This window comes from Hemitrygon akajei, chromosome 17 (assembly GCF_048418815.1).
Source record: "Hemitrygon akajei chromosome 17, sHemAka1.3, whole genome shotgun sequence".
In the NCBI taxonomy this organism is placed as follows: Eukaryota; Metazoa; Chordata; class Chondrichthyes; order Myliobatiformes; family Dasyatidae; genus Hemitrygon; species Hemitrygon akajei.
In genome coordinates, this window is record NC_133140.1 from 49,679,173 (window position 1) to 49,703,976 (window position 24,804).

At 37.7% G+C, this 24,804-nt stretch overlaps 1 protein-coding gene across 1 annotated transcript in view; it reads left to right on the forward strand.

The window, feature by feature from the left end:
- Window positions 1-12,715, forward strand: part of shcbp1 (SHC SH2-domain binding protein 1) — a 30,870-nt gene extending 18,155 nt beyond the window's left edge. The window contains exons 10-13 of the mRNA XM_073070087.1: window positions 4,330-4,448; window positions 7,775-7,861; window positions 10,711-10,855; window positions 11,331-12,715. Coding sequence (XP_072926188.1) covers window positions 4,330-4,448; window positions 7,775-7,861; window positions 10,711-10,855; window positions 11,331-11,686 — 707 coding nt within the window. The 3' untranslated portion in view covers window positions 11,687-12,715. The remainder of the gene's footprint in view (window positions 1-4,329; window positions 4,449-7,774; window positions 7,862-10,710; window positions 10,856-11,330) is intronic.
- The last annotated feature ends 12,089 nt before the right edge of the window (window positions 12,716-24,804 follow it).

The window sequence follows — 24,804 nt, forward strand, 5'->3', positions numbered from 1 at the left end:
AGTTTAATTAGTAGTTGTAAATTTTCTTGTGATTAGGCTAAGTTTGAATTTGGGTTTACTGGGGCAGCACATCTCAGAGAGCTGGAAGGGTTTTCTCTGTGCTGTATCTCCAAGTATGTATTCCATTAGTTTAATTATGAATAGTATAAAGGTAAATGTAGAGATATTTGGTGAAATGATATGAAGTGTATGCAGTGTATATGGGGAAAATTGTTTCTTACTCGTTTATGGAAAGTTCAAAGTAAATTTATTTTCGAAGTACATATATGTCACTATATACAACCCTGTGATTCATTTTCTTGCGGGCATTATCAGTAAATCGAAGAACCCTAATAGAATCAATGAAAGGCCTCACCCCACAGGAGTGCCAAACAAACACCGTGCAACAGACAACAACCTGCAAATGCAAAAGAAATAATAAATAAGCAATAAATATCCAGAACATGAGACGAGGAGTCCTTGCAAGTGAGTCCATAGGTTGTGGCAACAGTTCCAGTGATATGGCGAGTGAAGTTTTCCCTACTGGTTCAAGAGCCTGATGTTTGAGGGGTGATAATTGTTCCTAAACCTGGCGGTGTGAGCCCTGAGACTCCTGTACCACCTTCCTGACGGCAGCAGTGAGAGAAGAGGATGACCTGGATGGTGGGGGTTCCTGAAGATAGATGCTGCTTTCCTGTGACAGTACTCAATGTAGACATGCTCAGTGGTGGGGGTGGCTTTACCCGTAATGGACTGGGTTGTATCCACTAATTTTGTAGGATTTTCTGTTCAAGGGTACAGTATTGGTGTTTCCATAGTAAGCTGTGATGCAACCAGTCAATATACTCTCCACCATACATCTATGGAAGTTTGTCAACATTTTAGATGTCATGCTGAATCTTTGCAAACGACTAAGGAAGTAGAGGTGCTGCTTTCCTTGTAATTGCACTTGTGTGCTGGGCATAGGATAGGCCCTCTGAAATGATAACATTGAGGAATTTAAAGTGGCTAACACTTTTGACATCTGATCCCCCAATGAGAACCGGTTCACGTACCTCTGGTTTCCTCCCCCTAAAGTCAATAATCAGCTCGTTGGTTTTGCTGACATTGAGTGAGAAGTTGTTAAAAGGTCAATTTATGTGCAGTTCTCAGGAAAGGAACCAATGTGTAACCTGGAGGCAGCCTGTACTCTGTTTTATTTTGAGCACTAGTTCATCTAAATATGTTCTTAAATAACCATTGGTACTCACTACCTCCCTAACCAATGTGAACTAGGAACAAATTATTTATCTTCCCTATTAGCATACTTGATGTCAGAAGTGCAGCAATGATGAAGAATGGGGTTAGTCACAACAATCAAACAGCCTTCCACATGACCCAAAGTATTAATCATGTTTTACTTTCAACAATTGCTATCTCTTCTGAGTATTTCTTGCATTTTTGGTTTTTATTTCAGATTGCAATAACTGCAGTATTTTTAAAAACATTTATTCTTGATCTGACTTGGCTATGATAGACTTTTTTGAGTTAATAAATTACGGTAGTTATTTTCTCCTAAACATACAATAGAAACTTGTTAGCTGTCACTTAGTTGGGTAGCATTAGTTCTAGTCTCATCTTTTTGAAAAATATGTTTTTAGCACAGTTAAGGCAATTGGATTATTAATCATTGTTGCTAACTAATACTAACTTGCTGTTAATTCACAAAATCAGAAATTAAAACTGAAATACTTAAGGTTTCTCTCTCTCTCTCTCTCTCTATATATATATATATATATAGAGAGAGAGAGAGAGAGAGAAAAAGTGGATAGTTAAGAGATGAATGTCAAGGTTGTATAATGTATAGAATCAAATCAAGTTTAATTGTCATTCAAGCCATACATGCAGACATCCGAATGAGACAGCATTCCTCTGGGACCAGGTGCAAAAACATACATGTGCATTCAAAATAATGAGAAGGGAACAAAAAGAACATAGTCACTTAAGAAAACATATTTTAGACCAAGTTCCTGAGCGACAAGTCCCGCAAATTGATGGTTCCCGGCAGTCTAGCCTGTAATTCCACTGATCCACCACTGGAGGGAAACATTGATGGAAAGGCCACTCCTAACAGACCGGACCTCGCTCTACAACACAAGCCCGAGGAGTGAGGCCTAGTCCCAGCTACAACCAAAGCAACACTGCTGCCTCGCCGCCTGTCTCACACCAAACAAGGGAAGCAGTCTGTGGCAATCAAAGTTCAACACGTGATTGCAAGCACAAAGGAAATGTCCAAAGCAGCCCCTCGGTTTCACTGCATGCTGCCTTAGTTCCAAATTCAAGTCACTCGCTCCAGTGCCTCTGAGTAGCAAGCAGAGGCAGCATAGCCTCCACCCAGGTTAGTTCTTCTGAACCCTGTCTGGCTTCTCCTGTGGCCCAATGGCCCGACATAATTTGACATTTGGAAAAGTTTATAGGATGTTATAATTATTTGTCAAATGATCAGCTTTTATTTAAAAAAAATTATTTTCCCCTCTGAATTGGATGCAAGAAAACTATGACTATGATTTACTTGACATTTGTGGAATTGTCACAACTATGGATTCGGCAGTGCAGTAGATACGGCAATTGCGCTTGAGAATTTGCAGGTGTCAGCTAATTATTGTTTAATCGTGATAGTATTTACCTCCATTCTTATTGGCATTGTGCTTGTTGAGACTTGAACAGAGCATAGCAACGTTTTGCTTCCTGTTTGCATTCGGCCTTCCCTGAGAAATTAGATTTTCGAGTCGGCTGACTCTGAAGACTAGCGGTATTCGTTTAATGTTTAGTTGTTCTTTTCAGCCGCAGTGTTGGCTTTGTCTTCCATTTGAGAGTTTTAGTTAACAGCCCTGTTTGGCCTAGTGTTTGTTTTATTTTCCCTTTAACACTGTTTGAATTGAAGTCTGTGAACTATCGACCTGCTTCAGTGTCTCTCACTCCGCACTTAGGCCATATCCGAAACTGGTAACAGAAACAAATGCTTTTAAAGTTTTCAATTTAAAATAAGAAATGGAAGGTGTGATGCTTGGTAAAAATAATACGGCTATCATGTCAAGTTCAAGTAAAGTCAATGGTATAATGAAATGTTCTTTGATTTCAAGATTTGTAGAGTAATATGAAGATGCAACTATAAAATGCAGAAATTATCTAGGTAACAAATTATAAAAGACCAAAAGTACATTGGGAAGGGAAAATGGAAGAGTGGGATAGAGATAAACTGAGGTTACAAATTATTTATAATATTAAGGTCTGAATTTTATTCCTCATTCCTGTACTTTGAATAGTTGATCATCTTTAATTAGGACATGCAAATTCCCCATTTGTTTCTGTACACGGAATGCCTTTTACTTGTTTACCTGCACACTTTCCTGGTTTTGCACAGTGATAATACACACTGATTGTTATATGGGGATTTGCTAACATTTAATCTGAAGTTTCAGGCCAATTAAAGTGTAGCTTTTGAACCAGATCTCAATCAGCTGACAGTACATGACCATGTTATGTGACTTCTGTTGCTTTTCATGAATAATACAATGAGTCACAACTTCTGTTAATATTTTGGAATTTGAATTAATCTTGCATTAAATTACCACATTAATGACTAGTGTGTAAAACATATAAAATGTAATAGTAGATGGTTCAAATAATAACAGTATGTTGAGATCTTTATCTAATGATGCAATACAAATGATCTATGGCTGTTTTATTCTAAAGGCAGAATATGTAATATACGGGGATACAAAATAGGCCAAAAAAGTTATTGTGCTCTGCTCTGAAATTTTGTCTCTGGTTAGTTGTGCAATTATCATTTTTGCAGTCTAAAACCGGTCTGTGAAGAAAGTAAAAGGTTGTTTATTAGTTATGCAGATTTCATTTATAGATTTTGGTTAATTATTTCTTTCCTGAAAATGTTAATGGCAGAGTATTGAAATACGGTATTGATATAGATATTGAGTATTGATATAAAAATACTGGGATAGGCACTAAACTAAACTACTCTTTCAATTGGGCATAGCATTCAGAATTTCTTATTCCTTTAAAATTTTATTACTCTGTGTAAGACAAAATTGAAAGGAATTCTGCACTTACTGCACCAAAAAAGCATTGAAATTTATTGTTGAGAAACAAATTGCAATGCAGTCTTTTCTGTTTGTTTAACCTTTCTCAATGCATTATCTGCTGATAATTTTGACCATAATTCCCTAAATAATACTTAAAACCTGATTATTCTATCAATATGAAGTATACAGGTGTTTTTATTTTGAACTTTTGAAAGCTTTAGACTAATATTCAGTGACCTTAGCAAAGTATTTTATTTTAATTATATAGGTGTCCGCAAAGGCCAGACTATTCTCGAGGGCTGTGTTTTACAATGTGACTGTACAGGGGTTGTGCTGAAAACAGGAGCAGAACTGCACATGAAGAATTGTGACCTATATGGAGCAAAGGTATAGCCTAATGATATATTCAGAACTGTAACTAGTTGAAAAGTGTCATCATCCCTCCACATTTGGATTTTAGCAAAGTGTGATACCATAGGAGATTTTGATTAAAACATAAAGTTGCATTTTAATTTTGATCAATGGGATCAATAATACTCTTGCAATTTTTTTGTAATTATCGAGGTCTAAATTCAACAAAAATATCAGTTTTATGGCAATTTAATGATCTGGAAATGCATTTTACAAAGGTATTCAAGGTTTTTTTTTAGTGTATTCAACACCATATTCTGTGTTGAGGTAAGATTCATGTCGCTTAGATGTTGAGAGTAATGTAGATTAACCTGAGTTGCTTTTCTTTCCCTCTGGTCATGCATGCTCTTTTAGTCTTAGAATTATATTGGCAAGCATAAGTGTTAATTTCCTCTGTATATCTTTACAAAAATACGGATTTAAATGTTAAATATTTTATAAAGCAGGCTCAAAGTGTGTAGTGGCTTTGTGAAATGAGCAATTATAGATTTTTGTGATATTTTTTTCATATAAAGTAACAGTATCTAAACCAAGGAAGCAAGATATGAATAACTGTTATAACTGGAGAGGGTTCGAAGGAGGTTCATAAAAAATGATTCCAGGATTGAATGGTTTGTCATATGAAGAGTGTTTGATGCCTCTGGGCCTGTATTCACTAGAATTCAGAAGAATGAGAGGTGACCTCATTGAAGCCTATCTAATGGTGAAATACCTTGATAGAGTGGATGTGGAGAGGATGTTTTCAGTGGTGGGAGAGTCTAAGACCAGAGGACACAGCCTCAGAATAGAGGAGTGTCCTTTTAGAAAGGAGATGAAGAATTTCTTTAGCCAGAGAGTGGTGAATCTGTCAATCTTTTCCATAGGCAGCTATGGAGGCCAAGTCTTTATGTATATTTAAGGGACTGGTTGATAGATTCTTGATTGGTCAAGGCACGAAGGGATATGGGGAGAATGCAAGTGATTGGGGCTGAGAGGAAAATTGGATCAGCCGTGATGAAATGGTGAAGCAGACTCAATGGGCCAAGTGGCTTAATTCTGCTCCTATATTTTATGGTCTTATAAGAACAGACAAAGCTGGGAACTTGCACAGTGTCACACAGCACGTGTGGGAAGTGAAACATTTCAGCCTGAAAAGATTTCAGTTCTGACAAAAGATTTTTGTCCTTTAGCGTTTCTTATTACAGATGCAGAGAGATTTTTCTACAGTATTTTCTTCAGTGATTTGCAGGAGCATTCCATAATTGATTTAACCATATATTTCTAGAAGTGTAGATCACTCCAAAAGCATTCCTTAATTAGTTAACTCCTTAAATTGCTCACTAATTGTTAAATTAATAGTTTTGTAAATTCAGTGTTGGAGTAAAACTCCAGTAATTCTGTTATTTTTAATCCAGCTCCCTTGTCCTCTGGCTCTGTTTCGTGCACTCCTTTTTAATACACCAGCACTGTTTCTTGCTCTTTCTTTAAATAAACTTGGACACTGTTTCTGCACTCCTTTAAATCACCTGATTAACTGGAGCATTTATTATACCACTATGTAATAGTTTAAAAAAGTAAATTAAAAATGTTTAAATTAATTTAAGTACTGTCCAATGCTGTAGAAAACTTACCAGTTTGGCACCTGCAAAATCCTAAATTGGCAGAGTTTTAGTGTACTTAAGCTAAATGCACTAAAAAGTTAAGGAAATCTATTTGAATTGTTATTTTTACTTTGCAAATACTGTGCCACTAAATTTATAATTAAAAATCAGTTTAGCAATATTTATCAAGCATTATTAAGCTGCCTTTTGTGTTTTTTAAAAAAATCTCAATCAATTAGACTTCTATCCATTATATGTAACTAATGGTGGGTTAAAACAGAATATCACAATTTTTTGAAAATATCATAAATAGGACTTCCTTCCTTCCTTCTGTCAGTTTGGCACTTTGTCCTGTGACAAAACAAAAGCTTTGAAAATGTTTTTTGCCTCTTAAAAATTTATTCAGTTGTTTTAATGATGGGCTTTTTCATTCACTGTTGTTGTTCTTGAACAGATGAAAGTTAACTTCTACCATAAACTGCTGCATTTTGTCTGGGAAGTTCATATAGGTTGCTCGAGCAATTTAATGCAATGATGATTTAGAAATATTGACAAATTTCTAAGTTGGGATATGTGTGATATGGAAAGAGGAGAGCAGGTGATTTTGTTCCTATCTCCTACTCAAAGTTCTCCTTGTTAGAGATAGTGGTTTGTGAAATATTGATTTGCCCCATTTCATTTTGCAGATGCTATGCAAAAAGTTAAGCCATTGGTGCAATGACTGATTCAAAATGTATTTTTCTGAGATTGTTAACTGGATGAAATTAGAAACTTAACTCGCCATTAATGAAATATATTCCAACGAGATTTAATTTATGCTAACATTTATTATTGATTATGACTTAGGAAATACTGGTTTGAGAAGATTTTATTTTTAAACTGCAAACTGTTCATACTTTGCTTTCTATTAAGTAATTTAATTGAATTTTGCTGAAGTAATATTGCATACTTTGTCTTTTCACAAGATTTTCACATAGTTACTGTATCATTTTTTAAACTAAAATAAACCAATTTACCCACATTCTAAAAGAAAATGGAAGTGAAGAGGTTAATTTTAAATTCGTGAAAAGGACTTCCATGGTCTTAAAATTGCATTAACATTTTTTATAAAAAGAATTCTACTTTGAGGAAAGAGTGAGATTTTATAGGATTAGTTAACATTATGTATCTGCTACTACTTTTAATTCCAATGGTTAAAGAACAAAAGACTAATAGATTAGGAAACTTCTATTGTCTTTTTTTTCTAAAAAGTCTCCAAGGTTAGGTGCATTGACACACATTTATGTACAATACATAAGGTGAAATTTATAAAGACTGTGAATTACCAATTAATTTTTAGATTAATTTTCTACACTGGTATATTTTCTGAATGCTTGGTAAATAAGTTTGATTTTTGGCATAATTTACTGAGCACTTTTTCAGTGCCAAGTTGATTTTCATACTTATATATTTAACTTGTTTATAGAGCATTTTTCATACCAACAAGTCTTGAACTTTATTTCCATAACACATGCCTTATATTTTTAAGAAAAAAATTCAAAATCTGTTATTGAAGTTTAAAAAAAGACAATTGCATTGCAATATATTGTACATAAATGTGTGTCAATGCACTCAGTCTTGGAGGGTTTTGGCACTGCCTTGGGGGAATCAATGAAAGCATTTAAAATAGTAATTTATATAGGATATCCTTAGAAAAATTACCAATGTTTGCATTTTCAACAGGGAGCAGGCATTGAAATTTATCCTAGCAGTACATGTGAGCTGTTTGGTAATGATATACATCACTGCAAGGAGGGAATACTTGTTAAGGTAAGTTCAGTGATAGTTGGGGATGTAAGTAGTACAACATCAGAAACTTGTATTTATATACCAACATAAATATAAAGAAACAATTCATTCACAAAATAGGAACAGATAAGAGATTTAAGAAGGAATATAAGACAACAAGATTGACCAGATATTTGGCTAAAAGCTATACTTACAACAGCTTGTTAATGGTAGAGGGGGAATAAATAATAAGGGATCTTTATAGGATTTAGATATAGAAGTAAAAATAAATAGAAATGGTTTTGTGCATAATGAGGCAGAATTTATTTTAAAAAAGAAAGAAAGAAATAAAGCAATACCTCTGCCATGGATTGTCCCAAACCCTGCTGTGAAAGGAGGAGGGTTGGGTAAGAGGTTAACAACTCCATCCCCTAAAAATCCAGTGCTAAAGAAATGCCAGCAGAAGCTCCAAAGACCTCATCCCTGGAAAAGGAGAAATCTTTGAAAATGGACTACAGCTGGGGACAATTTGAAAGACTGGCCCAGGACAGAACTGTCGGTGGCCTATGCCCCAGTAGGGGCGATGGGCTTAAGAAGAAAAGAATGATAACAATTTAAAAGATGCTGAAGTTACATATGATAAAGTGCCAATATTAGGTGTAGTGTTCTCAGTTAATGATTTTACAGTAGATACACTATTCTGTATTCTGTTATAGTTTTACCTTGTCCTGCCTCAAAGCACTGTATGAGCAGTATGCTTTCCCCTATAAACTTGGTACATGTGACAATAATAAAACAATCCAACTCCAGCTTGTACAGTATGTTCAAACAATTAGTGATGAAAAGTTTGCATTTTTGTTAAATACAGTTTGGTGTAAAAGCCTTAGGCATACTATATTCTGTTTTGTTTTAGATGTTGATTTTTTTTCTTTGTCTTCTGCTTTAGTGTGTCAGTACAGAAGAGGACATTTTAGATTTCCAAAACATTCATTTTCAAAAAATTAGGTGTTAAGAGAAATTTTTGTATTTTGTTAAAGAAAATAACATGAAGTAACAGGCCACTTTTCAAGTAAAAACTTGATTATTTTTAGGTATATAGCCCTGTGCATGATTAAACAAAGTTAGCAAACAGGATGTTAATGATCAAAGCTCAAAGTACATTTATGATCTAAGTAAGTACACTTTATACAACCTTGAGATTTGTTTCCTTACAGCCAGCTACAAAATGAAGAAACTCAGTAGAACCCGTTTTTAAAAAAGAAAGACTATAAAACATCCAATGTGCAGAGAAAAACATGCAAACAGGAAAAGTAAGCAAATGATATTCAGAAGTGAAGTTCACAGAAGTGAGTCCACACTATGATAGTTGCAGGCCACAGCCACAGTTTGGTGCAAAGATGAGTAAACCTCACGGAGCAGCAAGCTGAAGTTCAGTGCAGAGCAGCGATTGAACCGGATGCAAATGACATAACTGAATGAACTAAACTGATTAACTGGAACAGAAATGGGTGTAGAAGAAATCAAACTGGGTGAAGAACAACAAATCTAATAGATGATGGTGTGCTAGGTGCAACAGTTTTACTTTCAAATCATCAATTTTTACACCATGGCAAGAGTGAGATTAGCAACAAGACACAATCTGTCATCCTGCATAGGCAAGGTCTCTTCCAAGAAGAAATTTGTGGCATACAGGAGTTTCAAGGTGTGCTGTAGAAGTTCTACTGAAGAAGTGCAAATAAATGGGAAGGTTGAACACCAGAAACACAGTAGCTGGCCACGGATATGGAGTGCCGAAGACAAGAGATGCATCATACTAATGGCCCTGCTAAATTGGAAGAAGTTCAGCACTCCTATCAATTCTGAACTCACAGAAACCACTGGAACCCAAGTACACCCCTTTACAATTTTAAGAAGTCTTATCAGAAGTATCTTCATGGAGGAGTTGCTGCCAAAAAGGCATTCCAAGAGGCTCACCTACACCAAGGACTGGGTTGCTAAACAATGGCAGCAAGTAATCTGGACTGATGAATCAAAATCAGAATTTTATTTTTTGGCTCAAACAGGAGGCAGTTTATCTGTAGAAGAGCTGGAGTGTACTATATGGAACAGTGCTTGTAGCCAACATTGAAACATGGCAAAGGTTCCTTGCAGATTTGGGGCTGCATTTCTACAAATGGAGTTGGCGATCTGGTCAGAAATAATGGAATCCTTAATGCAGAGAAGTACAAACAGATTCTTATCCAACACCCAATACTGTCATTGAGGCATCTGATCAGCCTCAAGCTTATGACCCCAAACACATGGCCAAGGTCATAAAGAACTATCTTCAGCAAAAAGAGGAACAAGGAGTTCTGCAACAGATGGAATGGCCTCTACAGAGCCCTGATCTCAGCATTATCGAGGTTGCCTGGACCTACCTGGAGAGATAGAAGCAAGTGAAACAGCCAAAGTCTGCAGACGAACTGTGGCAAATTCTTCAAGATGCTTGGAACAACCTACCAACCAATTTTCATATAAAACTGCAAGACAATGTCCCCAAGAGAATTGATGCAGTTTTAAAGGCAAAGAGTGGTCACACCAAATATTGATTGATTTAGTTTCTACAGTTTACTGCTCTTTATCGTAATTTTTTGATATTTAGAAACTTCATTTCATTAATTTTGAAAGCATCTTTGCCTTACATTTTTTTTTACATGTGATTATATTTCCAGGCTCTAAAACAGAGCATATAAAATTCAATTTAATGAAGGAATAGTGCATTCTATTCTTAAAATGTTTTAGCATGTGCTGGAAAGTATCCTATAATTAGGTGTAATATGTAACTGGTTGTGAGTAGTAAGTGTGGTATAAATCATATGAATCCCAATGAAACTTGTTTGAACTCATTGCAGAATTTCATGGAGCAACTATATGACATGCCAAAAATAACAATGATGAATAATCTGATCCATAATCATGAAGACTATGGCATTACAATGTCCAAATTTGCAATTAACTTCACAAAAATGAAACCATTTTTTGTACAGCAGCTTACAAGTAAGTGGAAAAGAAAGCTTGTGAACTGATTGTATTCTTTGTCAGATTTCTTGCATACAGAATGTAGTCAGAATTGGGGAAAACAATAGAAAGAATTGATTTCATAAGGCGAAGTTTATAAAGACTGCAAATTATCAAGTAATCTTTAGATTAATTTTCTACACTGGTATATTTTCTGAAAGCTTGGTCAATAAAAGTTTGATATTTGGCATAATTTACTTAGCACCTTCTTAGTGCCAAGTTGATTTCAGTATTTATTTATTGAACTTATTTACAGAGCATTTTTCTTACAAACAATGTAGTTCAAAAAATGTATTTGTTGTCAGGAATTGAAGTTCACGCATCCTTGTCTACCATTTGGAAAATCAATTAAATTAGTTATCTTTATAAAAATGATATTGGGCTATCCTGACTAGGAAAAATAGTATTTGCAACAAAATAAATCTGAAGGTTTATTTGTGTTTCTGTTCTGTAGGTGACATGGAGGTAAAGAAGAACTTGCAAAATGATTTCAATGAACAAAACTTGGAATTAAATTCTGGTTGTGGCATAGCACAGCATGTACCAGATTTATTAATTGACGAGTGTAGTCCTACTGCATGTGAAGAAATAGTTGTCTGGCACCCCACTGATGTCACTGAATGTGATGAAGCAATAACAAATGAATTAATTTCTACTTCTGCAACAAAGAGGGAACAGTCTAGAAGCAGATTAAATGAAACCGTAGACAGTGAGATGAATAACTTAATATCACAAGAAGTATTCCCATCCATTGTAGGTAATCATTTTAAGAAAAATGGAAAAGGAAGTTTTGGAATTGTATACTGTTAATTTTATTGTGTACAGAAAACATTGTATATGAAATACATTTGTAGAGAAGTTGTACAGCCGCTTTGAAGACGTAAAATGACAGAACAGCAAGCAAATAAGAAAATGTTGTAATTCTTGATAATACTGCAGTCCAAGGGTCTTCTCAGTAATGGGTATATATACTCAGGTTTATGATGTTTTAAGCTATGAACCTTTTGATGAAATACAGGTATTTGTGTTGAATTATAACCAGTTAATTTAACATGTATCTAAGGTCATTTAGAAAGGCATTTTCTTAAACTGCAATTTTGTCACAATTTATTTAGTAGTGTAAAATTGAATTTGTAAAGTTTATAGTTGGTTAGACTCAACTTTTCACATGCCATTGCTAAAAACATTTAAATCCCAAAAATGAAAACTGCTTGTGAACTCTAAGGGCTTATTTTACAGCCATACTTCCTTTGTACACATTCATTAATTTCTTAAGAGTTTAAAAGAAACACTGCTGGAGGAACTCAGTGTGTCAGAATGCACTAATAAAGGCAGAGGGATGGGTAATATTTATGGTTAAGACACTACATTAGTCCTGCTTTTGGGTCTTGACTCAAGACGTTGACTACCCATATGCCTCCACAAAGACTACTTGATTTGTTGAGTTCCTTCAGCTTTATGCTCCCTGTTACAGCACCCACAGTCTATTGTGTCTTCCTTAATTTATGATCTGTTTATTTTCAACACTGGTTTTATTTAACTTTATTCCTGCTATTTTTGTTTTTGCTTTTAGTTTTGGTTGGGGGCTGGTATTAAACAAAGAAATAGTTTAGCACCTAATCAATATGGCTAGATATAGGTCCTGTCAGTTGGTTATTTTTCCATTATCAGCATTGAACAATTCTATATTTATATGTACTGTGGATGAATTTGGGAACTTGCGTTGTATTGGATGAAGGAAGATTCTTGATAATCAGGTGAAACCATGTAACTATTAATACTGAGTTAATACTGTCAATATAAACATAATGAGAGATAAAATTGAATAAAGATGAGACTACATTCTACTGTGTTTATTTTCCAAATATGACTAGTTTACTTTGTCAACATTCATTTCATTTAGTTCATGTTTTTATTGTGCAATTAATTACCTTTTTATTCATTTAGTTAGAGATCCATATTTCAAAAAAAAAGTTTTAGTTAAGTACTCAATTAGTTTTCTTTTGGAACCAATGAGTTTATTTTATAATGATTTGTAGTTAATTTAGATTTTCCTTGAATGTTAATTCCAGTAGGCAACCAGCTATTATTCAATGAAAGTACCAAGTATGTTGGAATGAATATTGAATCTAGTTACTTTGTGCTGAATGGATAAAACAATACATAGAGGCAGAATTAGGTCATTTGGCTCATCGAATCTGCCCCATCATTTCGTCATGGCTGATTCAATTTCCTTTCAACCCCATTCTGGTGCCTTATCCCCGTAGTCTTTCACGCCCTGCCTGATCAAGAACCTCTCAACCTCCTCCTTAAACACAACTGATCACCTGGCCTCCACAGCCACCTGTCACTGCCCTCTGGCTAAAGAAATTCCTCCTCATCTCCTCCATTCTAAATGGATATTCCTCTATTCTGAGGCTGTGCCTTCTGGTCCTAGACTTCCCGTCAATAAGAAACAACCTCTCCATATCCACTGTTTTCAACATTTGGTATGCTTCAATGAGATTCCCCCCACATTCTTCTAAATTCCAATGAATAAAGACCTAGAGTGATCAGTTGCTCCTCATATGATAAGCACTTCATTCTTGGAATGCAAGTCTGCTGGAGCTGACTTCACAGGCTAGGACAGGCATGTCCCTATCTCAACGGCGTTTGAGGCTGCCACCCAGCCTCCACCTGTTTAGTCCGCCTGTTGGAGTGGTGTACAGGGGTGTGGCCATTATCGCATGCAAACAGCTACATGGAGCCACAGGTGAGCTGAGTGTCTAGCAGGGACCAAATGTGAGTGAGCTGCCCCAGAATGGACATGCCCAACCCCTTCACCGATGGTACTACTACTCCCTGGAAACCCCATATACCTCCATTTCCAATACACAAGTGTAAAGGAGAATAAAATAATTGTTACTCGGAATCAGGTGGTAGCCTCATACCCTAATGAGATGGGGACATACCTGTCCTAGCAGGCAAAATCAGCTCCGGCGCACAGGCCAGGAAGGTGGTACCGTAACACTCCATGGACAATGAAGGGCAAGGCAAGGTACAGAAGTTGTTATCATCTATTGCAATCAAGCTAGACCCAATTTGTGCTTGTTTGTACTGCTGGACCCAGACTTCTGAGGTCGATAGAATGAAACTGCCCAATGCAATGACTTTTCCATTTTAAAATCTGCACAGGTTTCCTGTCATCGTCGGGTACGATGGACAACAACCACTGGACATGACATAAAACAAAGTAGACATTACAACAGGGAAGGAAGCTTTTCTGAGCCTCAAGACTACTAACAATTTTGAGCTGCTACTTAAACAAATGCCTCTTCCCTGCTATTTTCTTCTTTTATATATATATTTTAAAACTTAATGCAAGTCCAATTTAATTATATTTTCTGCTTAAAAAGCTCTCTGTGGTTTAAAAATTGACTGAAATTTTAATTACGTGTTTTTATTTTCCAGCTTCCCCTTTGGTAATCATCAGACAATAATGCCTTGCTTTTAGTTCGTCAATCAGCAGAAACATTTGCAAGTGCACCATAATTAACCCTTAGTTCCACTGTAACCTCCACTGAATCTATGAAAAATTCCTACATAATTACAACCTTGCATTCCTCAATCTGATAAATTTTCACTGATTTTTGATTTTAATCTTCCTTTAAAATGTCTTACATAATGGTATGACTGTGTTCTAGCAAGATCAGTACCCTCCTTTATATTGTCACTGCTTGGTTCAAAATAAATTTATTATTCAAGTACATCTATGTCACCATATATAACATTGAGATTCGTTTTCTTGTGGGCATACTCAGCAAGTCCAAGAACCATAATAGAATTAAATCCATAATAGAATTAATAAAATAATGACCCAAAGCAGACAAAAACCCAATGTGTAAAAGACAATAAACTGCAAATGAAAAAGAAACAATAATAATAAATAAATAAGCAAAAAAAATTGAGAACGTGTGATGATGAGTCCTTGAAAGACAGCAGGATGTTGAAACAGTTCAGTGATAGGGTGAGTGTTGTTGTCTCCTCTGTTTCAGGAACCTGATGGTAGGGAGCTAATAACTGTTCCTGACTCTGGTGGTGTGAGTCCTGAGACTTCTGTATGTTCCTCCTAATGGCATGAGTGGGAAGTGGGTAGTGATGTTCCCTGTTGATGGACGATGCTTTCCTTTGTATGTATAGTCCAGATCTAGAATAATATTTGTTTTCCAGAACGGTTCACCTACTCTGTATTTATCAACAGACACTACCCATTCAGATTAAATGTCTATATCTTTCTGTATCATTGGTGGTTTGCCACCATTTGCCATAAACTAATTTGAGTAGGGACATAGAATACATTTTAATATTCTGGACAAGAGTGAGTACACAGACAATACTGTAAATTTCTGTGGAAGACAAAAGGACAAGCAGATGGATCATATAATTTCAGTATTAGAAAGAGACTAATAAAAGAATCACAAGCATTATTTTCATAAGATAAGTTTATATCTCAATATAAAACAATGCAAATCTGTGAAGGTAGAATAACAAATTTATAAAATTGAAATTGATATTTGTATTTATATATGTGTATTCCCACTCATTGGTGCTGCGTTTACTTCATTTAAGAGTTTATTTTAATATTGATTCATTTAATTATTTACATTGATATTTCCACCTATCCTCCCAAAAAAGAAAGAAGTGTTTTGACATCTCAAGTTAATGAGATCAATTTATCATTTCTGCACACTGTTCTGAGATTTGGAAGAAAATTAATGTTGTCTTGTGGTCTAATTCATAGCTGTACTCTTTAATTTCTGTTTTTCCAAAGTAATATTATCACAGAATATTGAAGAAAAAAATGGCACCATTTAGAATGAAATTATTCAGCCACTTTATCTTGTCCCGTTCTTACAAGCTTTTAGAGATAAGTTGATACACAGAGCTTATAAATAGTATTCACCCCCACCCCCCGGAAGTTTTCATGTTTTATTGTTTTACAACATTGAATCACAGTGAATTTAATTAATTTAGCTTTTTTGACACTGATCAACAGAAAAAGACTCTTCTATGTCACAGTGAAAACAGATCTCTGCAAAGTGATCTAAATTAATTATAAGTATAAAACACAAAATTATTGATTCATATGTATTCACTCCCTTCAAGTGTGTATTTATTAGATGCACCTTTGGCAGCAATTAAGCCTTGAGTCTGTGTGGATAGGTCTCTATCAGCTTTGCACAATTGAACTCTGCAATTTTTCCCATTATTATTTACAAAACTTCTCAGATTGCATGGGGATTGTGAGTGAACAGCCCTTTTCAAGTCGAACACAAATTCTCAATTGGATTGACGTTTGGACACTGACTTGGTCACTCCAGGACATTAAATTTATTGTTTTTAAGCCATTCCTGTGTAGCTTTGGCTTTATGCTTGGGGTCATTGCCTTGCTGGAAAACAAATCTAAGTTGCAGTTCTCTTGCAGACTACATCAGGCTTTCCTCCAGGATTTCCCTGTATTTTGCTGCATTCATTTTACCCTCTACCTTCAGAAGACTTCCAGGGCCTGCTGCAGTGAAGCATCCCCACAGCATGATGCCCCCACCACCATGCTTCACGGTAGGCATGGTGTGTTTTTGATTATGTGCGATCATAGCATTTAGTCTGATGGTCAAAAAGCTCAATTTTGATTTCATAGACCATAGAGCCTTCTAGCTGACTTCAGAGTGTCCCACATTCCTTCTGGCAAACTCTAGCTGAGATTTCATGTGAGCTTTTTTTTCCAACAGCGGCCTTCTCTTTGTTGTGTTTGCATAAAACTGCGACTGGTGAAGCGCTTGGCTAACAGTTGTTGTAAGCCATCTCAGCCACTGAAATTGGTAATTCCTCCAGATTTGTCACAGGCCTCTCAGTGGTTTCCTTCACTTGCCCCCTTCTTGCATGGTTACTCAGTTTTTGAGAATGGCCTGATCTAGGCAGATTTACAGCTGTGCCATGTTCTTTCCATTTCTTGATGATTGATTTAACTGTATTCCAAGGGATATTCAGTGACTTGGAAATGTTCTTGTATCTATCTCCTGACTTGTGCTTTTCAATAGCCTTTTCACGGAGTTGCTTGTAGTGTCCTTTTGTCTTCATGGTGTAGTTTTTGCCAGGATATGACTAACCTGCAGTTGGACCTTCCAGATACAGGTGCATTTTTACTACAGTGAATTGAAAAACCTTGACTGCCCACGGGTCTCCAAAAACAGATCTCCATTTAGCTAATTATGTGACTTCTAAAGCCAATTGTTTACACCAGTGATGATTTGGTGTGTCATATTAAAGGGGGATGAATACTTATGCAATCAATTATTTTGTGTTTTATATTTGTAATTAATTTAGATCACTTTGTAGAGATCTGTGTTCACTTTGACATGAAAGAGTCTTTTACCGTTGATCAGTGTCAGAAAACCAAACTGCAGTTGCAAGAAAAAGTTTGTGAACCCTTTGCAATTACTTGTTTTCCTGCATTAATTACTCATAAAATGTGGTCTGATCTTCATCTAAGTCACAATAATAGACAAACACAATCTGCCTAAACTAATAGCATACAAATTCATGGACTTTTTCTCATTATTACCGAGTACACCATTTAAACAAGCACAGTCTAAATTCATAAAAGTTCATGAACCTCTGGGGTAATGCCTTCTACAAAAGCTATTTGGAGTCAGATATTCCAATCAATGGGTTGAGATTGGAGACGTGGTTGTAGAGGTGCCCTGCCCTTTAAAAAATGTTAGGCTACTGACAGAGCTTGCGATTCTCGAGAAAGATCTGTTTATGTGCACTATGCTTCAACCAAAACAATTTCCAAAGGACCTTAGAAGAAAAAAGGTAGAGATGCATGAAGCTGGAAAAGGCTACAAAAGCATTTCTAAAGACTTAAATGTTTTCAGTCCACAGTATAAAAAAGTCTACAAATGAAGAAAAGTCAGTACTGTTGCTACTCTCCCTATTACTGTGCTACTCTCCCTAAGGAGTGGGCATCCTACAAAGATCACAACAAGAGAAATGCTGGAGGAGGTGAAAAAGAGCACAAAGGTAACAACAAAAGACCTGCAGAAATCTCTAGGTCTTGCTAAAGTCTGTGTTCATGGAGGGACACCATGGAGGAAACCACTACTTTCCAAAAAGAAAACATTGTTGCATGTCTCAAGTTTGCAAAAGACCACCTGGATTTTTACAGCACTTATGGGACACTATTCTGTGGACAGATGAAACAAAAGTTGAACTTTTTGGCAGAAATGCACATTGCTATGTTTGGAAGTAAAAGGGCACTGCACACCAACACCAAAACCTCATCCCAACCGTGAAGCATGGTGGAAGGAGCATCATAGTTTGGGGCTGCTTTTCTGCCTCAGGGCCTGGACAGCTTGCAGTCATTGAGGGAACAATGAATTCAAAATTGTGTCAAGACATTTAACAGACATTTGGGCTCAGAGGGCTTAGGCGGAAGAGGGCACAGTAGGCTTATCTTTTAGTTCTTGTTATTTTCAGTTATTCGGGAAGTATGAGTGTGAGGGCAGCTTGTTGTTCTCGGTGTCGGATGTGGGAGGTCCTGGAGTCTCCGAGCCTCCCGGACGTCCACATCTGCGCCAGGTGTGTCGAACTGCAGCTCCTGAGGGACCGAGTTAGGGAACTGGAGCTGCAGCTCGATGACCTTCGCCTGGTCAGGGAGAGTGAGGAGGTGATAGAGAGGAGTTACAGGCAGGTGGTCATTCCGGGGCCACGGGAGGCAGATAGGTGGGTCATGGTCAGGAAGGGGAAGGGGCAGGTACTAGAGAGTACCCCGGTGGCTGTACCCCTTGACAATAAGTACTCATGTTTGAGTACTGTTGGGGGGGACAGCCTACCTGGAGGAAGTGACAGTGGCCGGGCCTCCGGCACAGAGGACGGCCCTGTAGCTCAGAAGGGTAGGGATAGAAGAAAGAGGACCATAGTAATAGGGGACTCGATAGTCAGGGGTTCAGACAGGCGGTTCTGTGGAGGTGATCGGGAGTCCCGGATGGTAGTTTGCCTCCCTGGTGCCAGGGTCCAGGACGTTTCTGATCGCGTCCAAGATATCCTGAAGTGGGAGGGTGAGGAGCCAGAGGTCGTGGTACATGTAGGTACCAATGACATAGGTAGGAAAGGGGAAGAGGTCCTGAAACGAGAGTATAGGGAGTTAGGAAGGCAGTTAAGAAGAAGGACCGCAAAGGTAGTAATCTCGGGATTACTGCCTGTGCCACGCGACAGTGAGAGTAGGAATGGAATTAGGTGGAGGATGAATGCGTGGTTGAGGGATTGGAGCAGGGGGCAAGGATTCAAGTTTCTGGATCATTGGGACCTCTTCTGAGGCAGGCGTGACCTGTTCAAGAAGGACGGGTTACACTTGAATCCTGGGGGGACCAATATCCTAGCGGGGAGGTTTGCTAGGGCTACAGGGCAGACTTTAAACTAGTAAGATGGGGGGGGCGGAAATCAATTTGAGGAAACTATGGGAGAGGAGGTTAGTTCACCAGTAGAGCAAGTAAGTAGACAGTGTGTGAGGGAGGAAAGGCAGTTGATGGAGAAGGGATGCGCTCAGCCCGAAGTTGTAGGGGAGAAGAAAGAAAAGGATAATAAATTTGAATGCATTGCTAGGGATGAAAAGAGAGGAGGAGGTGGAGAGTATCTTAAATGTATCTATTTTAATGCTAGGAGCATTGTAAGAAAGGTGGATGAGCTTAAAGTGTGGATTGATACCTGGAATTATGATGTTGTAGCTATTAGTGAAACGTGGTTGCAGGAAGGGTGTGATTGGCAACTAAATATTCCTGGATTTAGTTGCTTCAGGTGTGATAGAGTAGGAGGGGCCAGAGGAGGAGGTGTTGCATTGCTTGTCCGAGAAAATCTTAGGGCGGTGCTTTGGAAGGATAGATTACAGAGCTCCTCTAGGGAGACTATTTGGGTGGAATTGAGGAATGGGAAAGGTGTAGTAACACTGATAGGAGTGTATTATAGGCCACCTAATGGGGAGCGTGAGTTGGAAGAGCAAATGTGTAAGGAGATAGCAGATATTTGTAGTAAACACAAGGTGGTGATTGTGGGAGATTTTAATTTTCCACACATAGATTGGGAAGCTCATTCTGTAAAAGGGCTGGATGGTTTAGAGTTTGTGAAATGTGTGCAGGATAGTTTTTTGCAACAATACATAGAAGTACCGACTAGAGATGGGGCAGTGTTGGATCTCCTGTTAGGGAATGCGATAGGTCAGCTGACAGATGTATGTGTTGGGGAGCACTTCGGGTCCAGTGATCACAATAGCATTAGCTTCAATATAATTATGGAGAAGGACAGGACTGGACCTAGAGTTGAGATTTTTGATTGGAGAAAGGCTAACTTTGAGGAGATGCGCAGGGATTTAGAGAGAGTGGATTGGGTCAAGTTGTTTTATGGGAAGGATGTAATAGAGAAATGGAGGTCATTTAAGGGTGAAATTATGATGGTACAGAATCTTTATGTTCCTGTTCGGTTGAAAGGAAAGGTTAAAGGTTTGAAAGCGCCATGGTTTTCAAGGGATATTAGAAACTTGGTTCGAAAAAAGAGGGATGTCTACAATAGATATAGGCAGCATGGAGTAGAATTGCTCGAGGAATATAAAGAATGTAAAAGGAAACTTAAGAAAGAGATTAGAAAAGCTAAAAGAAGTTACGAGTTTGGTTTGGCAAATAAGGTGGAAGTAAATCCGAAAGGCTTCTACAGTTATATTAAAAGCAAGAGGATAGTGAGGGATAAAATTGGTCCCTTAGAGAATCAGGGTGGTCAGCTATGTGTGGAGCTGAGGGAGATGGGAGAGATTTTGAACGATTTCTTCTCTTCGGTATTCACTAAGGAGAAGGATATTGAATGGTGTAAGGTGTGGGAAACAAGTAAGGAAGTTATGGAACCTATGACAATTAAAGAGGTGGAAGTACTGGCACTTTTAAGAAATTTAAATGTGGATAAATCTCCGGGTCCTGACCGGATATTCCCCAGGACCTTGAGGGAAGTTTGTGTAGAGATAGCAGGAGCTCTGACGGAGATCTTTCAGATGTCATTAGAAACGGGGATTGTGCCGGAGGATTGGCGTATTGCTCATGTGGTTCCATTGTTTAAAAAGGGTTCTAGAAGTAAGCCTGGCAATTATAGACCTGTCAGTTTGACATCAGTGGTGGGTAAATTAATGGAAAGTATTCTTAGAGATAGTATTTATAATTATCTGGATAGACAGGATCTGATTAGGAGTAGCCAGCATGGATTTGTGCGTGGAAGGTCATGTTTGACAAACCTTATTGAATTTTTTGAAGTAGTTACGAGGAATGTTGATGAGGGTAAGGCAGTGGATGTAGTCTATATGGACTTCAGCAAGGCCTTTGACAAAGTTCCACATGGAAGGTTAGTTAAGAAGGTTCAGTCGTTAGGTATTAATGCTGGAGTAATAAAATAGATTCAACAGTGGCTAGATGGGAGATGCCAGAGAGTAGTGGTGGATAATTATTTATCGGGATGGAGGCCGGTGACTAGCGGGGTGCCTCAGGGATCTGTTTTGGGCCCAATGTTGTTTGTAATATACATAAATGATCTGGATGATGGGGTGGTAAATTGGATTAGTAAGTATGCTGATGATACTAAGGTAGGAGGTGTTGTGGATAATGAGGTGGGTTTTCAAAGCTTGCAGGGAGATTTATGCCAGTTAGAAGAATGGGCTGAACGTTGGCAGATGGAGTTTAATGCTGAGAAGTGTGAGGTTCTACATTTTGGCAGGAATAATCCAAATAGAACATACAGGGTAAATGGTAGGGCATTGAGGAATGCAGTGGAACAGAGAGATCTAGGAATAACAGTGCATAGTTCCCTGAAGGTGGAGTCTCATGTAGATAGGGTGGTGAAGAAGGCTTTTGGAACGCTGGCCTTTATAAATCAGAGCATTGAGTACAGAAGTTGGGATGTAATGTTAAAATTGTACAAGGCATTGGTAAGGCCAAATTTGGAATATTGTGTACAGTTCTGGTCACCGAATCATAGGAAAGATATCAATAAATTAGAGAGAGTGCAGAGACGATTTACTAGGATGTTACCTGGGTTTCAGCACTTAAGTTACAGAGAAAGGTTGAACAAGTTAGGTCTCTATTCATTGGAGCGTTGAAGGTTGAGGGGGGATTTGATCGAGGTATTTAAAATGTTGAGAGGGGTAGATAGAGTTGACGTGAATAGGCTGTTTCCACTGAGAGTAGGGGAGATTCAAACGAGAGGACATGATTTGAGAGTTAGGGGGCAAAAGTTTAAGGGAAACACGAGGGGGTATTTCTTTACTCAGAGAGTGATAGCTGTGTGGAATGAGCTTCCTGTAGAAGTAGTAGACACCAGTTCAGTTGTGTCATTTAAGGTAAAATTGGATAGGTATATGGACAGGAAAGGAGTGGAGGGTTATGAGCTGAGTGCGGGTGGGTGGGACTAGGTGAGATTAAGAGTTCGGCACGGACTAGGAGGGCCGGAATGGCCTGTTTCCGTGCTGTGATTGTTATATGGTTATATGTTATATGGTTAACAAGAGAATGTCAAGGTAGTGATCCGTCACCTGAAGCTTAATAAAAGTTGGATAATACAACAAGGCAATGATCCCAAACACAAGTAATTCAACAGCAGAGTAGTTAAAAAAAAATGAAAATTTGTGTTTTAGAACGACCAAGTCAGAGTCCCAATCTTAACCTAATTGACATGCTGTGGAACAGAATAGTTTTAACAATAAAAGAAAATTTGTGTTTCGGAATGGCCAAGTCAGAGTCCAGATCTTAACCCAATTGAGATGCTGTGGCATAACCTGAAGAGGGCTGTTCATGTAAGGTATCCCAGAAAGACCGATGGACTGAAACAGTTTAATACAGAGGAATGGTCTACAATCCCTCCAAGCCAATGTGCAGGATTGATCAACAGTTACTGGGAACGTTTGGTTGAAGTTATTGCTGCACAAGGGGTCACACCAGTTCCTGAAAGCAAAGGTTCACAAAATATTTCCAATAAATACATGTAATATTGGATCATTTTGCTGAATAAATAAATGAACAAGTATAATGTTTTGTGCTATTTATTTAATTGGGTTCTCTTTATCTACTTTTAGGACTTACATGAAGATATGAACACATTTTAAATCATATTTATGCAGAATAGAGAATATTCTACAGGGTTCACAACCTTTCTAGCACCACTGTAAATCCACTGTGATTCAATGCTGTAAAACAATAGAATTTCTGGGGGGGCGGGGTGAATACTTTTTATAGGCTCTGTAGTATAACCTTTCTATGTTAAACCAGAGCATTAAGATGAATTCCTCACTGACAGTTAAATTCAAGTTAATTTCCTCTGAAAGAATCCATCCTTCAAATTAATCTACTGAGACACCATTTACAAGACAAAAAAAATTACATCCACTCTCTTATAACCAAATTTAAATAAAGTTAACCTTTTTTCACTTCTGCTTTCTCAGTTATTTTAATTTATAATGTTTAAAATAAAGATTTAAAGGAAATAGAGAACTTTTAATCAGACTCAGAATCAGAATCAGGTTTATCATCATTGGCATGTGTCATGAAATTTGTTAACTTTTGTTTAAATTATGTATTTGATGCACCATCAATAACTCTCGGAGATGTGAGGCGAGAGATAGGCTTTTATTAGCTGGAAGAAAGCACCGTCAGCAGCAAGTGACCATCACACTACATCCTGGAGACTGAGGGAGGAGCAGTGCCTCCAATCGCCTTTATACAGGGGTCTGTGGGAGGAGCCACAGGAGCAGTCAGCAGGGGAGGTGTGTCCAGACAGGTATATGTAGTTCACCACAGTATTTCATTATTACATGGATTAATTTATTTCTTTTGTTTTAAAACCCTTAAGTTTACTTGAAGGCTTCAGCCTTTCTTACAAACCTGGACTTGATGATTTTGTCCAGAGCTGTTACTCTGAGCCGAAAGTAAACTGCTCCGAGAAACTCAGAGAATCAAGCAGCTTCTGTGGAAGATGATCAGCATATTACCAGACTGTTTTCCTCTGGATTCGAATTATTCTTGTTTATCTTTTGTGTAAAATTAACATCAATTTAAAGCCTAAAAAAAATTCTAAAGCTGTTAGTGCCTACCTGACTGAAAGGGCAGCCAGTGTTCCAGTCCAACGCAGGCAGGAGGTTTATTGGATCATAGAAAATAGATGAAGTTCAGACAGGTGTTGTCTGTGTAAGAGAGTATTTGCTGTAGGGAGAGGTTGGACAGACTGGAGCATTAGAGGCTGGTGGGAGACCGATAGAGGTTTATAAAATTATGAGAGATAGGGTAGGGACTCTTTTTCTCAGGATATCATATCAAATACAATAGTACATAGATTTAAGGTGAGAGGAAGAGAATTTAAAGATGTGCTGGGTAAGTTTTCTCTGGAGCAGAGAGCAGCAGGTGGCTGGGGTGGTTGTGGAAGCAGACATAATGATGGCATTTAAGAGGCATTCAGACAGGCACATGAACATGCAGGGACTGAAGGGCGAAGGATATAATATGCCTGCACTCCCATGGCTCAGGGACAGGAGTGGTTACCTCAAGTGCCGTTTTTAGATATGCAGGCATTCAGACAGGCACATGAACATGCAGGGACTGAAGGGCGAAGGATCATGCACGAGCAGAGAGGCTTAGTTTAATCTGGCAGCGTTGTTTTCACAGACATTGTGGGCTGAAGGACCTATAACTTGCTGTACTGTTCTATGTAAACCTGGTTCCTATGCAGTTGATGGGGTCTTCCTGGCAATTTTCAAGTGTAAAAAGGTGGAATAAAATAGAGTGGCTTAACCTCTGTTCTTAATGGGGCAACAACATATTGCTCCAAAAAAATCATACTATTACCACATACAATAAAATTCATTCTTAAAC